Source organism: Centropristis striata, chromosome 19 (assembly GCF_030273125.1).
Source record: "Centropristis striata isolate RG_2023a ecotype Rhode Island chromosome 19, C.striata_1.0, whole genome shotgun sequence".
Classification (NCBI taxonomy): Eukaryota; Metazoa; Chordata; class Actinopteri; order Perciformes; family Serranidae; genus Centropristis; species Centropristis striata.
Genome location: NC_081535.1, coordinates 27735875 through 27753441, shown reverse-complemented (window position 1 = coordinate 27753441; position 17567 = coordinate 27735875). Strand labels below are relative to the sequence as shown.

At 37.6% G+C, this 17567-nt stretch overlaps 1 protein-coding gene across 1 annotated transcript in view; it reads left to right on the top strand.

The window, feature by feature from the left end:
* The first annotated feature begins 5851 nt into the window (after positions 1-5851).
* The window catches only part of vldlr (very low density lipoprotein receptor), an 83279-nt gene continuing 71563 nt past the window's right edge, over positions 5852-17567 (top strand). Inside the window, 3 exon segments of the mRNA XM_059357589.1 lie at positions 5852-5890; positions 5892-5953; positions 5955-6049. Of these exon segments, the coding sequence (XP_059213572.1) occupies positions 5867-5890; positions 5892-5953; positions 5955-6049 (181 nt within the window). The 5' untranslated portion in view covers positions 5852-5866.

Genomic DNA, 17567 nt, shown 5'->3' with positions numbered 1-17567 from the left:
AAATTGGTCAAACGGTGAGTCAGCAGTGACGTCCAGTGTCTTACTGTAATTTGGACTGTATGCACAACGTTTTCTAATTCATCTAATTTTTAACCAAATTTTAACAATTGAATACACCTGAAAACATGTTATGTCTGAATTTTTTTGATGATTTTTAAAATTTTATTTTTACAAAGACTAACCCATCCTTTTATCTTTTTTTTTTTTTTTTTTTTTTTTTTTACACACAAGTGAACACACCATGCAAGGAGGGTTGTGGGCTGCATATTACTGCATCTGGTACATTCATTTTATCACTCAGAAGATAATGTTCTTGAATTGGGTCTGAATTCAGTAATCATATTTACATTAAATGAATCATTTGTTTTTTTGCTTTCCTTTTTCTTGCTTTCTTGTTACTCTCATATCTGAACACTAGTGATGTGCCAATGAAGCTTCATGAACCATTTTCTTGATTTTCTGAGCCCACTAGATGGTGCTCTCTGCTCAACAAAGAGCTGAAATCAATTATAATAGCTTGAGCCTTTTCTTTAAACCAAGAGCAAAAATGGTTCAAAATGGTTCATGAAGCTTCATTGGCACATCACTACTGAAAATACATTCAATTACCATTGCTTGAACCTTTTTCTTTAAATCAATGGTGCCATCTGGTGGACTCATAAGATAAAGAAAAAGGTTCATGACGCTCCATTGGCGCATCACTAATGAACACCAGTGATGTGCCAGTGAAGCCTCATGAACCATTTTCTTTATTTTATGAGTCCACTAGATGGCGCTCTCTGTTCAACAAAGAGCTGAAATCACACTCTATTATAGAGCCTTTTTCTTTAAACCAAGAGCACCATCTAGTGGGCTCAGAAAATAAAGAAAAAGGTTCATGAGGCTTCATTGGCACATCACTAATGTACACTCAGTATGCCAGCAGGCAATTAGCTTAGCTTAGCATAAACGCTTGAAATAGTGGGAACGGGTGTGTCCAATCTTTTTAAAATGGGCAGTCCATCAACAGGCTCATATCAGCATCAGTACTACAGCAGCTCAAACCCTGTTTTTGCTGCAGCACAAAGAAACGGCAATGCACAGCACTGCATGGTGCACATGCACGTTCCTGGTAGTTTATTTTGCATTGATAATCGTTTATCTGCCAAATTGGGGATACGTCGTCCATTCTTTATAGAGTCTATAGGATGGGATGATAACTACTGATGCCCATTCAATAGACTGATAACATCTGAAATGGCTTTTCATAATCATGGATCTATTGAGCAAAACTGGGCTCCTTTTTACCTATACCAACTCTTACACAGTGCTGTTTTTAACTCTATTTTTTCCCCAGCAGTTATAAAGCTAATTTCAAGTGAAATAATTAGAGAATCGCTGTTCTGATCCCTGCTGGTGAGCTTGCAAACAATGATTTTCTACAGTTGTATTTCATAAGAGACCGGATTTGCAACCGTTAGATCTGCAATCAGTGTGTGTGTATTATAGTGTGTTTGGAGGTGACTACAAGAAAGAGATACTGACAGTCAGAGAGAGACAGAGACACTTCCTCACGCAGAATTATACAGTGGTTTGTGTGTGTGTTTTTTCAGGGGATGTAAAAATCTGGGACAGAATGAGCCTTGGGGTGTATCAGCAGCCATCAGCCCTCACTGAAGATGAGGTTCAATCCTCTGATAAGAACTGATGAGAGCCTATGAAACCTGGCAGCCCACAGCCCTCTGGAAAATCCAAAGGCCTAGAGATCAAAATGAGGAGAAATAGCATCAGACAGACAGGAGGAAGAAAATGTAAGAGCTGAATTTGGTTCTAAGATTTGGTATTCTCTCTTTGAAAAAGGAGACATCTGCTCTTATGAGGTGATCGGCAATAAAACTACACATATGGTACTGTTGAACTGCTTGTTCTTTGGTTGCCAAAAGGAAAAACACATTTGATCTTCTGTTATGTTGACAAAAGTAATGAAGGTAATTGAGATGTTTTCTGTTTGAATAGAATACATTATACCTGAATTTGTACCTTTAGGGATTCAACAGCTTGTCACTGGGGCAGTACCCTGTAAGGTAAGCTGTTGTACCCTTAACATTGACCATGGAACATATACTGTATGTACCTTTTTGGCCTAGAAAGTACACATATAATTAAGGTCCGATTTTTAACCTTCAAGGGTACATTTATGTAGATAGTACACTGTAAAAAATGTCTATAGACCATAAAATGATGAATGGGTTAATTCAGTTTCAGTAACAATGAAACACCGTAAATGTATATATCAGCCAAAACAGTATTTTTTACATTTTTATTATTAAAAAAAAAATACATTACTCCACTGTAAAATACACTGGCACCGTGTTTGTAGCAAAAAAATATACTGTAATATATAAATACAAGCCATCATTTTTGCATTTATTTTTTGTAAAAATACTTTTTCTCACTGTTAAATGTACTAAACACCATGTCTCTGACAGAAATATACTGTAATATTTAATGGTAAATCTTTAATTCATGCAGCATTTATAAAGTATTTTCTTGTCAATTATATGGCAAAACAGCGTTTCTTTTGATGGAAAAACTTTATTTTTTCCGGTAAAATATGGAATAAAATGGCAATAAACAAGAAATTAACAGTGCTAATATAATTTTACCATAATATTACAAAAAGTTGCACCGTATTTATTACGGTAAAGTTCTGGCAACCACAGCTGCTGGTTTTTTACCGTAAAAACAACAGGTTTTTTTTCTTACAGTGTACCATTGTGAACAGAAAGACTACCCAAATGTTACTTTTATATTTCTAAAAAGATAGGGGACAAAAATACTGAACTTATATCTGCCGCGTCTTCATTTGGTATCATAGAAACATGCTTGTTTCATTTTGCAATTAAACTCAATTTTTGTCCTGTTTCACCTGAATGCATTAAGTACAACTCTGATTCCAAAGAAGTTGGGATGCTGTGTGAAATAAGAAACAAAAAAGAATGCATACAATTTAGAATGACTGTACACATTTACAAAATTATTAATATATTTTTTAATCATTTTTGCCAGATTGACCATTAAACATCCTGTCTTTGTATTCAATTGAATGTGGGTTGCAAAGGATTTGGCTCCCAACTTTTTAGGAATCGGGGTTGTAATCACTCAAAATCTTTTTGTGAAAATTCAAAAGGTTAATAAAATGCAACATCCTACAACTATGTTTGGTGTTATGCACATATTGTTTTAGCTGCAGTGCTCTTACTAGCAGGACAAAAGTAACATGCCACATGGTATGTATTGTGCAAGTTCAGGTACCAGTACTTTTTTAAATCTTTGCTCCACCAATCCTTTGTTATCTCAAAGTGATTGTTTCATGTAAAGGGCGTTTGTAGCAACAATGCTATGACATGTTAGGTGATAGGTTGCTAATACTTAACCCTCTGGAATCCATCTATTTACTGAAAATACACATGTTTTATTTGCAGTAATAACTTCATTTACATATGATATGTAGACAAGCTGACAAAGCCAGTTGAAAGTCAATCATAGGAGTTTTCACAGTGTGCCATTTATGGTTCTAGACCATTTTTAAAATGTGAATTTTCTTTCTACAATTAGAAACAATTTTTAATTTATATGCAAATAGACTGTTTTGCAATTCTTGTTTCATTTCTGTTTTTTGTAACTGTCCTTTCCTATGGCGCAAATAAATGAATACAAATACAAATAACAGTTACTATTGTCCCATTTACCTGACTTCATTCTACTTGTACTTTACTTTGGTATTTCCCTTTTGTGCAACGCAACCTTATACCTCTTCTCCAAATCATCTTGGAGGTAAATATTGTTATTTTTTACTGCACTAAAGTTGTCTAACAGCTTTGAAACTTTTTAGAAAACAGTTTTTCCTCTCCTTCCTGTCCAGTGAAACCATCCAGATGTGCTGTTTTTGAATGTTTGTGATCAACTGAAAGATGAAGTGTTCTTTTATGTGCTGAGGAAATTATCATATATCGTCTTTAGATATACAAAGCACTTTCAAGGTCTTCCGCTTATCTAGCAGACAGCCTGATGCCCCTCACACAAAGTATGCCAGGTGTGAAGGTGAGTAAGTCCTGTTTGAAGAGAGTCAGATAATCTTGAGAAATAAATGCTAATTTAATTCTCTCATCAACACTCTAGGTCACAGTGGACACCTCTTATCAAAACATATGCTCACTTTAAAGTGCTTGTTGTGCTCAGTTTTGAATTGTAGATATGTCAGTTTAGGAAGAAGCTAAAGTCATTAAATGGTACAGTCTACGGTCATAGAAAACTAGCCTACATCTGTCCTATTGGAGCTATAGCATGAGCCATGTTGCTGTTGTTAGGTATAGCCTGTATAGTAAAATAAAGAAACTAAAGAAAAAACTGCTTTTATTTAATTCAGGGAACTTTTTTTTGTGCCTATTTATTCATTAATTAAACTGTAAGTTACGTATATAGCTTTTATATATATGTAGTAATATATAGCTTTTATATATATGTATATATAAGAGCTGATATCTAGCCATTTTACATGGTTTTCTTGATAATAACCAAAATTATCATCAAGAAAACCATGGAAAATGTCTAGATATCAGCTCTTAAATTAAACTCTTATCAGTTATTTTTGTTGATATCATTATATTTGTCCAAACAAATGTACCTTTAGTTGTACCAGGCATTAAAATTAACAAGAAATTGAAGAAAACAAGGGTGGTCTAATATTTTTTTCCATGACTGTATTGTAAATTGTTGATACTTTATTATATTTTTTACTTGTTTATCTGCTTATATTTCTAGTTTATACTGATGTTTACTATTTATTGTTTTATTTCCCTTAATCGTAATCTTATATGCACTCAATACTTGGTTGGGGCTATTTGACTATTATGGACTTTTCCATGGTACTATTCTAATTTATTGAGATGCACCTGTACATGCAGAAAGGAAAAATATCCAAGAGAATGTAATTGTTTAGAATGACACAGTTAGACATAGTTTTAATTTAATTTTTGTTTTGTTTACTTTTTATATTTCTACTTGTTGAGATTGTTAATTGTTAATATTTTTTTAAATATATTTTTTCTTGTTTATTTGCTAATACCATTCTTATATTTCTAGTTTATACTGCTGTTTACTATTTATTTATTTTTTGCTATCCACTTTGCTGCTGTTACACTTGAAATTTCCCCGTTCCCTTTTAAAAAAAAAATCTAATGTTGGAAGCTTAGCAGCTTTTTCTTAATATTGTGTATTTAACATTTTCTTTGTTGCCACAGTGACTCAGATTCAGATGCAGACAGTTTCTATGGCACGATTGAGAACCCCATGGATAACATTTTTAGTTATAACTCAATTTTGACCAAAAATGTAGTTACTGCAGTTCGGCTTTGTAGGGCAGTATAGAGATGAACCTGTAAATAAGAATCCCCTTCATCTTTTTCTTAATTATTATTTCATGCGGACAGTGAAGGGTTAACAATGTTCCAAGACGTACAGTAGGTGGCAAAAAAAAAAAAAAAAAAAATCCTCCTCAGCTCAGCTGTGACGGACTCTGTGTGCACCAGAACAACCCGGTTGCTGTGTGACCGCTCGTTACCGTCAACTTTAGGGAGAATGGATTTCAGCTCGAGAGGAGCGACCGGGAGCTCGAGCGGCCCTGACGGCGGCGCGTGGTTGTAGAAACGAGCTCAAAAGGCGCGTGGTCTGCGCGGTGGCCGCCTCCTCCTCCTCCTCTCCGGTCACAGAGCTGTGCAGCGCGTGCTGCTGGTCGGTCGGTCGGTGGCGTCTGCTGGAGCGGCCGTGCTCTTCTAATCCGCTCTGTGTATGTGTGTGTGTGTGTTTGAGAGTGTGTGTAGTCTGCATGTGTGGTTTGCGCGTGAACCGATAAAAATCAAAGACGAGGAAGGCACAGAGGAGGCACAGAGGCAGCCCGCGAGCGCTCAGCTAGCACCGTACGTTACGCTGCCAGAGATGGTCACGTCCACACCGGGGTTCCTCCTGCTGCCGCTGCTAATATGTCTCCAGCACTGCGTTAACGTCCACGGTAAGTCCCGAGTCCTCTGTGTAATGTGTCTGAATTATGTGTTTGTGTTTTGGGGGGTGAAACGCTGGCTGTGTCCCGTGAGGTTAGCTAACACCACCGACCACTACACCTGTCTGTCTCTCGGCTGCTCCTTGAAGGAATGACCGTGCTCGGCTACACACCTTGGGGCTAGTCAACCTTTCTTCTTAGCAAAGAAACCACCTGAAATTTGAACGTAAATTTGATCTAAAACAGACAGTTTCATTTCCTGTTTTGAGTGTGGTGCTTTAATTGTATTTATAAGGTTCGTCTTTGAATTAGTATTTCAGTTAGCTTGAGTGTTTTAGCTCAAAATGAAATGAAAGGGGAAAGGGGGGGATGGAGAGGCCCGTGTGGTTTGTGTTGCCAGTTGTACAGCTCTGCTTGTCGCCACTCATTCATGGCCAATTAGCCCTGCGGTCAATTAATTTCACCCTGAAAACACGCAGCCCTTATACGAATAAACCCCTGCTCCTGTACCGTGTTGCGTCTATGCGTGTCCTGATTTCTCATTCACTTCCACTGTGGGATTCTCTCCTGCCGTCACCAACCCCCAGCGAGGCTGCTGATTTATTTATTTATTCCTGAAGTGGAAGCCGACAGAGGGGAGAGGGATGGCAGGGGAGAAGAAAAAAGGGGTTACAGTGGCTTGATACAGAGCGATAAAGCGACAGGGGCAGGAAGCAGCACCGCAGCCCGGTAGGGGAGCAGCAGCTGAGGAGAGACCGCGGCCAATTACCGACCGCAAGTGATCCACATCAGACCCTCATTATGAGCCGAGTGGCCGAGGTTAGTTATATTACTACCTGGTGGTAATTGTAGGGCAGTTTGCACCAGTGCTGCATCTATAGCTATAATCATAAATAATGGCAGAACAGTCGTTTAGTCTATTAATTTGTCTATAAATTGATTAGTGGACAAACAAATTGATCACAGTTAATAATCTGTAAATGATAGAAGAGTTGCTGTCTTCCTCTGTTTGATATTATTGTTAATTTCATTGAAATTAGACCATGGGTTGAAAGAATCAAACACCACTTAGACTCTTTTTTTGATTTTCTTTATTTCTGACGGCTAATACACTATATAACTTATTGTTGGTGCATCCCAACATAAATCTGTACATTAACTAGAGAAACGACTAACAACAAGTTTGCTGTTTTAGCCGGATGATGGATTGTTTTAACTTTGTTGAAATTGTTTAGTTTTATACTTGATCAACCAATCGATTTATCATTTCAGCACCGATTAACATACTTAAACATTGCTTGAGTTAAAATTATATATCAAAATTAAATAAAATGTTTATTTATTTGTCATTTGGACAACACTTTACTTTCCATTTTTAAACTCAGCCTAACTGAAACAAGGACCGCTTGTACCAAATGGGGGGGCTACTTATGTACCTTCGACGTGGTTTGGCTACAAAATGTTGGACACGGACCAGAAAAACATTTCCTGCAAAGTTGGGCACACGTCCCTATTAATGGCATATTTGAGTGTGGACTATCTGTTGTCATTAATGTTAACCAGTACAATGCTCTTTCTTCTACCTACTGGTAGACTGCAGTACACAGGAACACGTTAACATAATGTTTACTTTGTGGCTGTTTATGTACTAACAGTAGCTCTGTTGTGCAACAGTACGATGGTAACTTGATTAATAAAATAATCTTTGGAAACATACTTCATGAACAAAGATAACACAGATAGCCTGGCGCAATATTCAATTGGTATGACTGTTTGACGCCAAAAAAAACTGCATGTCCGTTGCTGTACAGTGACACAGAATGTTAACAACTCACCTTTAAAACCAGTATGCTCTGTACAGCTTTCCTTGGTTACTATAACCAGTGATATGATAATGTGCTATATTTGCTACACCTGTCATGCTGTTGATTCAGATTGAGATGTTTTTGTATACATTGTTATGGGCCTTTATATCCGCCACCTTTTCTGTAAAATGCATTTATCAGCTGTTTGTTTTTGATTCATATTGCATTTGCTGTCCCCCTTTATATAAACGTCCATAGCCTGGCCTGTTTTAAAGAAGATATCCTCCTTATTCTCTGTAGAAACTACTACTATTGTAGAAATGATGATGGGTTTAACTTCTGATGAGTTAGCTGAAGCAGCAGTGGGCTAGTTATTCCTCGTAGTTAACCATGGTGGTTAACAGTGGATGGGGAAAGTAATTTGCTTTTAGTAAACTAGTGCAGTGCCTTTAGGAAGTATGTATTTGTATAATGGGAGATAAAACACTTACTTTTCACAAGGTACGCACAGCATCCAGCACATACACATACACATTGATATTCGCTGGAAACTATTCAAATATTATTTGAAAATCAAACCTTGTAGCGCACTTTAAAACTCCGAAAGATAGGTAGGCTAAATAGACTTACAGATGAGATGAGTCAGGCGTGAAAATCCAAAGTGAATTGGGTTACTGACCAGGTGCTTATCACACAACGGGGCAGGGCTCCCCTAAAAGGCGTCCAATCAGAATCAGTGCAATGCCGCAACACATCCTACGTAAATGATATTTTGAAAAATAAATTAAATCTTCAAAATCAAGGATGCACACCTTCGTGCCATGCTCAAGCCACATACGAAATCTTTGGTCAGTCTAACAGTCTAACACACACACACACACACACACACACACACACACACACACAGACGCTTCTTGCTTTTATAGATACTGCTTTGTATTTTTGCAGATGTTACAAGTGATAGTTTGGATAGTTGAAGTGGGGTTGTATGATGTAGTTTAGCATAGTTGGTGTTTTACCTACTGGAAGTGAAGGCAGGATAACAGCACAGAAGCTAAGCAACGTACTGCTATGAACGAGTGTTATGTTAGCCACCTAAAAGAAGGCTCACATAATAAATGAATATCAATTTAAATCTATGCTATATTTATCATCTTGCTGCTAGGCAGGCCTTTCTGGGAGCTTTCATATCCCTCTCTGCTCCCTTCAAAACCACCAGACTCCTTTCACTAAACATCAATTTTACCTCACAGGATACATGAATTGTTGGTCTACTGCTGCCTCTATCGGTTAGTTTTTTTTGTTGTGTGACTTTGGTGTTTCAAAGTTGGTAAGAGCTACCTGGAGACCTGCAATTCATGTGTTCTGTGAAGTAAAATTACTGGTTTTGCTAATAGTCTGGTGGCTTTGCGGAGAGCATATGGATATAATGGGTTTCCTGTTGGGTTGCCTGACCAGAAGATATGACAGTGAAATGGCCCATGTTTATTCTTCATAATTTTCCTGACTGTTATGTTAAATTTGCACTAAAACTCATAAAAACAAGAAAATACTCAGTGCTTTTTCCTCGTCAAGTATTTAATTCACACTCAAGCATGTTTTTTTTCTTCTAAGCTTCAGGTTTAATACCAGAAAACGTGCTTTATTGTGATATCTATTCATATCGAGATATGAAATTACCAATTTTGGAACAGGAGATTGAGCCATATCGCCCTATTTAAAGCTATGTTGCTGAATAGCCCTGATCCAGGACTATTTCTCATTTAGTAAAAAAGACATTGTTTATATTTACTGTAAATTGGAGAGTCCTTTAGTGGTCCATTTAAATGAAATAAATATTGTAAGTTTTAGGAACTTGCCTGATATTGTTTTTTCCAGACCGTATGGCTTGCTAAAAAGAATGGAACTAGTTGTTGGAGATTAAATTGCATGACTGAGATAGGTAGTTTGACAGTCCTGAGTAAGGCCTAGTTGCTGATGTGGTGAAGGTTTCTTCCTGGCTGCAGGTACATAGAATACATACATCATTTTATTAATGCAGTTACTAATCATTTCAGCATCAGTTTACACGCAGGCTAAATTATAAAACAGCTCAGAGAGGTAAAGAGCTGCTTGTGTCTTGCACAGTTTTCTGCCTCTTGAATTCCTTCCTACCGTGGAAAATGGCCTTTGGAGGAAACAATGAATCAAAACTAGTGCTTGTAATGTGCACACACTCCCCATCGCATACACCCACCACCTTCTTTCTCATTTCCAAACCAAACCCAAACACATATACGCACGCACAGACTGAGATTGTGTGAGCCTATTTGAACAAGACGTCACGCGAATTAGATAGCAACAAGAGCAGTAGCGGCTGCTACAACGCTGGCCTGATTAAAATGGATGTATTTCTCCTCCACGGTTACTGTGATACCATGCTAGACCCAGATCCTCAGCTATATGACGGAGGGGGGCTGTGTGGGGGAGCGCTTGGTTCTTGAAGTGGGCGGAGTGGTGGACAGAGGGAGGAGGAGGAGGAGGAGGAGGAGGAGGAGGAGTACACTGCAACCATTTCTGTTACTGGGGAAAATTGCATTACCATGACCTCCAGTGTGACAGCATTTATATAGCACACAATGATCTAGTATTTTGGGAGGTAATGGTTCATTGAAGCTCCATGCCTGTTGAATCTTTGGTTTCGAACTCATGGGGGGACTAGCAGGTGGATAATTATCATTTAAAATAATCAGCCTTCAGTTAATGGCTGTATCAAGGGAATTGGCTCTTTAAGTTAATATAGACCTTTCAATCAACACATTTGCATCCATGACATTTACATAAACATTTGTCACTGTCAGGATAACCGAAACCTGTTCAAGAAGTGTTTAATTTTGAGTAAGCCATAATTGAGTTATTCTGACTTATTGTAAATCAGTGGGGGTGCTCCTTTTCAAAGGGACGATGCACGATCCGGCAAGAAGTGATGAGTGGCGAGAGAGGAGTATATCTCTGAAATGGAGGGAAAACCTTTGAGATCAAGGCTTATTGTGTCATTAATTATGATGAGATACTGCCACAGAGAAAAATATGATACCCACTGGCAGCAGTACTGTACATTATAGGTAACATAGTTGTTTATGTACAGCTTGGAATGAAAAGCATTAGCAGATAAACCAATTTAAGATTGTTTTATTGTTGTTTGTGTCGGCTATGTGATGAGACATGCATGCCACTTTGGTTTGTCCAAAATGGTGGTTCATTGCAGCCACAGGAGAAATATAGCAGTGTCTAGCTCACCAAAACCCATAGTTATGCATTCTTAGTCATCATGAACTAATCTTGTAGTAATTTATGCAGAATGACAACAAAAAAGGCACACAAAAGGGATTTAAAAAGAAAAGAAGCAGTACATTTTCCATGCCTTTTTGAAAGATAAAGTGGTGACAACTTCCCCAGTCCTTACTACTGTATGTGGAAGCAGCAGCTTACAGTTTGGAGAGTCTTTAAATGGCAGCTAAAAATTGAGACAGACAATGCAGGGGAAATGAGAACACTACTGCACAGGTTTATATACTTCTGGTCACTATTGAAGTCTGTTATTGTGCTGATTTGGACCAAAGTGCAGGGTGTGCAGTTTGCCAGACAGAAAGTCAATGGGTTTCTGTAGAGACACTAGAATAGTAACCCTAGAGATTACACCCTTAAAGAAACAAAACCCAGGAATATATCTTGTATTTTCTTCAGCTTGGGTTCTTGGTTACAGTGGCTATACATGTAGCACCTAGTATGCTGCATCTCACATTTACTTTACACTACAGCAAACATTTAGCAAACTGAGAGGTTTTTAGATTTCCTTATTTTTCATTGCAGGATGTCTCTGTTGTATAGAAACCAATTACTACCTGGAAATGTCAGAAAAATACATGCAAAATCTAAGACAACCCAATACTCAAATTGCTCACTAAAATGTACATTCCCACACAAACACACTGGCCCTTTAAAGGTAGTAAATGATTAAAAGTACAGCACCTGTTTTATTTATATACTTATATGAATAACAGGTGCTCATTCCACTTGAGTGCAAAATACATTTCAGTCTTTATTATGAAATGGCACAGACTCCCTCAATGTCTGTCCACTAAAACCAGCTGATTTGTATGTAATTTGTAAAAAATGACTTCTTTAGACACCCAACCATTTAGGTTGACATGTTTTTGCACATTTGCAATTTTTTATAATCAAAATAATTCATTTTAAGTTTTGAACTTACTTCAAGTATGGAAAGCTGGCATTGAAAGTCTGGTCAGATTTCTTTTTTTGATAAACTTTTCAAATTATAGATGGATGCTATTTTTGCAGAGTGTCTGCTGAAAGTGCAGTTACTGTCTCCCTGAATGAGAAATCCTGGATCTGGCCTGCACCCCATCCACCATCACTGCTCACACTTGGCTGCCCAGTGAAAGAGCATTTTGAGCAGGCTAGTGATCTGCAGGCTACAGAGGTAGTTATGCCCTCTGGTCTATTTTGAAAAGATTCATCCATACATGTTTGAGCCTCCAGACTCCTGATGAGGACTCGCCAAATCAGCGAGTAGAGGTATCAAATGCGAAGAGTAATTGGCACTAGGGCTGGGCGATATGGACCAAAAGTCATATCCTGATACATTTAGGCTGAATATCGATATACGATATATATATCCCTATCTTTTTATCGCAAAGTGAGAGCAAATATTCAGTCAAAGTCGAAGCCAAATATGGAATGTCAGAAGTAGTTTTATTGAAACCGTTTATTTAAGTGAACATAAATACTGTATAACAGGAGTAGCTTTAAAACAAAACAAAAACAAAGCTCCATAAAGTGCACATTTACATAAAAATATCTTAAAATGTGAACTATATCAATATATGCAATATGGTTTAATTCCATATAACATTTAAAAATATATCAATATATCTTTTATATTGATATATCGCCCAGCCCTAGTTGGCACCTTTTTATATTGTTTGTTAGCTTGTAACTGGTAGTAGTGGTTGTGGAACATGCAATAATATCTTTCGTTTTCACTCTCTGTACTGTACTGTGCTCTGTGTTGGAGTTTTCAGGTTTCTTATTTGGCTTTTGATAGGCTTTTCAAAGTTGTGACATACCTAATGTAGTTCACCTGGCATTAACATTTTAGGGAACATAAACATATTTTTGAATAGAAGGCAACTATAAAGTTAGTATAGCTTTGTTATTGGTCCCCAAACTGTGGCATTATATCAGCACAGCTCTATAGCTGTCCTTGTGAATTACAGGAACAAACCTGAGAGAACATTGATGGATGGACTCAGCAAAATGAACTGCTGAAAAGCTGAGTCATATTAGTTTAATCTGGAAACCCTGCTGCAACTTTATGATACTTCTGTGGTTCAGATAGTGATTTGTTTTTGATCAACACAGCACTAAGCAGCCATTGGGTGCCTGAGGCTCTTTTATATGATCTTTCACACTCTTGCACCGTCAGCATTAAATGTACGTCAGCAGTGAGCAGTAGGTCAGGCTGATGTGATGAGTCGGGACTTTTCCTGATGATGTAAACGGGTTCCTTCATGCATGTAACATCTTGTGATGATGACTGTGATGATGACTGCTGTGTTTACTTCTAACTTTTCTAATATATTTAAGAGTTGGTGCTTTTGCAGCACAAAAGAGTGAGTGGCTTAAAAGTAAAAGATTGTAAATATATTGTGAAAGGTCACATTGATGTGGATGGATGATTTGCAGAATACATGCTTGATATGGAAAGGTCACATTTTTATTCAAGGTGTCGCATTGGTGTGCAAGAAATGGTGTAAAGTTTAAACATGACAAGTGTGGGAAATCTGGTTTTCATGCATCCAAATAGTTCCTCTTCAGAACTTTTGCCAATGTTGTGGTGTACTGCCATCATGTCTAACGTTTCTGTTTCTAAGACACGTACAACCAGTGCTCCACAAAAATGCTGGATACATGGGGTAGCCATCATGCACAGCTGAACACAGTTATCAGTTATATCTGATACTTTCACTTCATAGTCAGCAGATTAGATGCTTAATGGGGATTGCAGATAAAAGTTGGCCACTTTGCTAACTGAAAGCAACGGGTAAAATTTGTCAGGATTTGACTGATACATTTCCAATGTCTCTTTGTCAATATAATTTCTGTTTTAAGTTCTCTAGGTTTTGTAAAATGGTTTTTATTTCAAAGATTGTGCAGATTGCCTCTGCAGATCCCAGTGGTTCTCAGTGTTTCTGGCACAATGGCAGACTTTGTCTCAAAATCACAATACATATCAAGTTTTTAAATTGGCCCAGTGAGTATAGGAAGTCTAGATCATTGTACAATCACAACAAGATGCTTGACAAGGCCCAACTCACATTAACAATGGGGTAGTCGGATCAAAAGCTTGCAAATACCTACTTTAATTAATGAAACATTTTTGTTTGGCAATGATTTTTAAGCATCTCAGTGTAATCCCAGTGTGCCTTTGATCCCAACCTACTGCATGCATGGCAGTGAGCCTCTAAAAGCACTTTATAAAATCAGTTTTGTCTTGTCTTAAGTCACTTAAAAAAACAAGAAGTGAATGAATATTTCCTGTTTATCCAGGTATTGTCACGGTCAGTTCATTTGGTGGAATCTGTATCTATTTATAATTTATAACTATTATTAGATTATGGCTGCTAACAATTACTCACACCAATGTCAGCTGCAGTTGCTTTTGTGCCACAGTCTCTAAAATCTAATGATATTAGCCAGTTTTCAAGTCCAAGTTCTCAAGCCCATGTGTGACCACATATGCTGTGTGGAACAGGGGTCTCAATAATATTGTGTAAGTGTTAAGAACCAAGTTTACCTGTTTTTCTTGTAATCCTTTTTAAAGGAAACAAAACTATTTTACGAGACATTGCATACTCGTAGAAAAATGAGGAAGCATTGACACACCCTCTTGGACTCTGTATATAAACTGGTTTTACCCTGTAATTCCCTTTGGAAATAATTGCAAGAAGAACCTGATTTCCAAAAAGTAAAACCGTAGTCAGGCACTCATTACCAAACACTTTTAAAATAAACATTTATCGCAGCCCTAGTTTGCCGTTGGCCAACTTTAGATGCCCCACTGTTGGCCACTGATGCAAGCCAACAGTTTGCTGGATCTTAACATGTTAGACGGTAACATGGTGAGCAGTATAAAGTCTCTCACAGAGGAGGAAGGTTTTCCTGAGCTGTGGTGGTACTTGAAGTGTCCCACACCGTTATTTGTCTGTATGTCAGTGGTTATTTGTTTGATGGGTTGATTTGCTCATTTTGTTCTGATTAAAATGCAGCTAGGTACGCTGTGATCCCTTATTGTCTGATTGTGGTGATTGAAATGGTAATGTGGATGAAAGGTCAGCTTACTCTCTATTCTCTAACATGACTGTGGTGTGACAGCTGGTGTGGTCTTGGTTCAATGGATGTCTGCAGGCTCTTGGCTGTTTTTTACCTCCTCCTGTGCTGTGAAGTTAGTGGACTCTTCTCGAGCGTACCAACCAATGGTCCAAAATAGGGCTGGGTGATTATATAGATATATTTTTATATGTGATCGGGAATTAGACCATATCGCATATATCGAGATAGTTCAAATTTGCACTGTGATCCTTGCCCCAGGCAAGCTACAGCTTTTATTTAAGATATTTCTATATTTAAATGTGCACTTTATGGAGCTTTGATTTTTTTTATTTTTTTTATTTTTAAAAAGGTACTCCTGTTATACAGTAATTATATTCACATAAATAATCTGTTTTAATAAAACTACTTGTGACATGTCATGTTTGACTTTAACTAAACATTTGCTTTCACTTTGTGATAAAAAATATCGGGATATATATCGTATATCAATATTCAGCCTAAATATATCGGGATATGACTTTTGGTCCATATTGCCAAGCCTTATTCCAAAACACAACATATTATGTTTATGCATAAAGTTGTCAATTTGCAGAGCTGAAATCCGAGAATGTTTGTTTACACTTGACCTATTGAAGAATTTTGTTTATTGATTGATTTTATCATTTAGGATTAATTCTCCTTGCCTGAAGGTTCCTAACTGGCCAAAGCTACAATGTCTGTACAACCATAGATTTTATAACTTGGACACAATTTCATTCATGCAGGTCTGCAGTTGTGTGTTGCTGCTTCATTTAAAGGCCTGAAGCTCTTCAGGTTCAAATCAAATCAAAAGGGAATGTTTCTCTCCCTTAAGGAGCTGCTGACCCACTTTAAACAGTTCCTTCATAATGGTGTTTCAGTGACTAAGTGCAGTTTTTAGAGGCTTTTTCCATCCTGAGAAGAATACAATTCCGATTAAAAACGTCTTTTACTTTTAATTTACTGCCATTTTGCCAAAGACTAACAGTTTTAACAGGGAAACTTGTGAAAAAGTGGTTGACCTCTCAGTGGTACAGCGTTTTAGCTCCATCTGCGACCTCTCCTGGGCTTCTATCATCACTGTGTGCTCCATTTACCCACCTGGGCAGACACAAAGTCCAGACTAAAACAGTTGTCAAGGTCAGACAGTTTTATTTTAGGACCTGAAGCCGTCACTACCTCCAGTATGACAGACTGCAGTTTTGTTCCTTCTGTAATTTCACTTCCTTTAACAGCACATAAGAACATTCTTTCAGTCTTATTGAATCCAAATTCCATTCAGCGCTTTGATGCTGCTTCGTCACTGTGATGCATATTGGGATTTCCATGTGATGGACTATAGCTGACGAGTATTTCTTCCTCCTCAATTTTCAGTTTGAATCTTATAACTCTCCTTATTCTTTACTCCTCGACTTATTTACTTTGTTACTCTATCTGTGCTGTCCATATAATGATAGACTTGCGAGTTTTTATTTTTGAATGCAACCTTGAAAACTGATTGTTTTAACAGTTCCACCTTTAAAAATAGGGTGCCTGTTCCAGAGAAATTTGTCCATCTAGAACATCTCATCGCTGCTTATGTTTTCCTTAAATGTCACGGTCACTCCAATTTGCTTTTGCCACAGGCTTGATAGCAGGCCTATTAGCGATAGCACAAGTATAGCCTCGTCTGCAGATAATGCAGAGTTTATCCCTGTTTAGCACCATGGAAAGACTTGCAACAGTAAGCAACCAGATCTGTGCTAGGATGTGCATTTCAGGCAAAAGTACTATTCGATAATCTTGGGGTACTAATCATTTAATATTCGATAATAACACCCCTCCACCCCCTACCCGCTGCTGCGGGAATGACAAAGAGATCTGTGATTTTTCAGAACTGTCTTTTTATTTTGACAGTGATGTAATTCACAGCACAACATTTTCTAGAACTGTTACAATCCCATTAAACATTAAACACACAGGATTTTATTATTAAGTGTGCTGACGCCTCTAAAGCAATTCTCTTGCACAGGACAGCGGGAATCATCCTGACACATTAAAACTCAGTATGCAACATAGCCTTCACTGTCCAGGCATAAAAAAAGTTAACAAAAGCATGAGATATTTGCCAAAGGCACAGCCGAACGCATGTCTTTCTCACATAGGCCTACTGTACAGTAATAACAATACAAAAGGTGCTTGTGCGGGACCGGGTTTATCCTTTCATAAATCACAATAATAACACCATCACAACAAACCATGAACACATACTGCAGTGACTTCAAGCAACAATATTCATTTTGAACACGTTTTACTGAACATACCTGAGACAG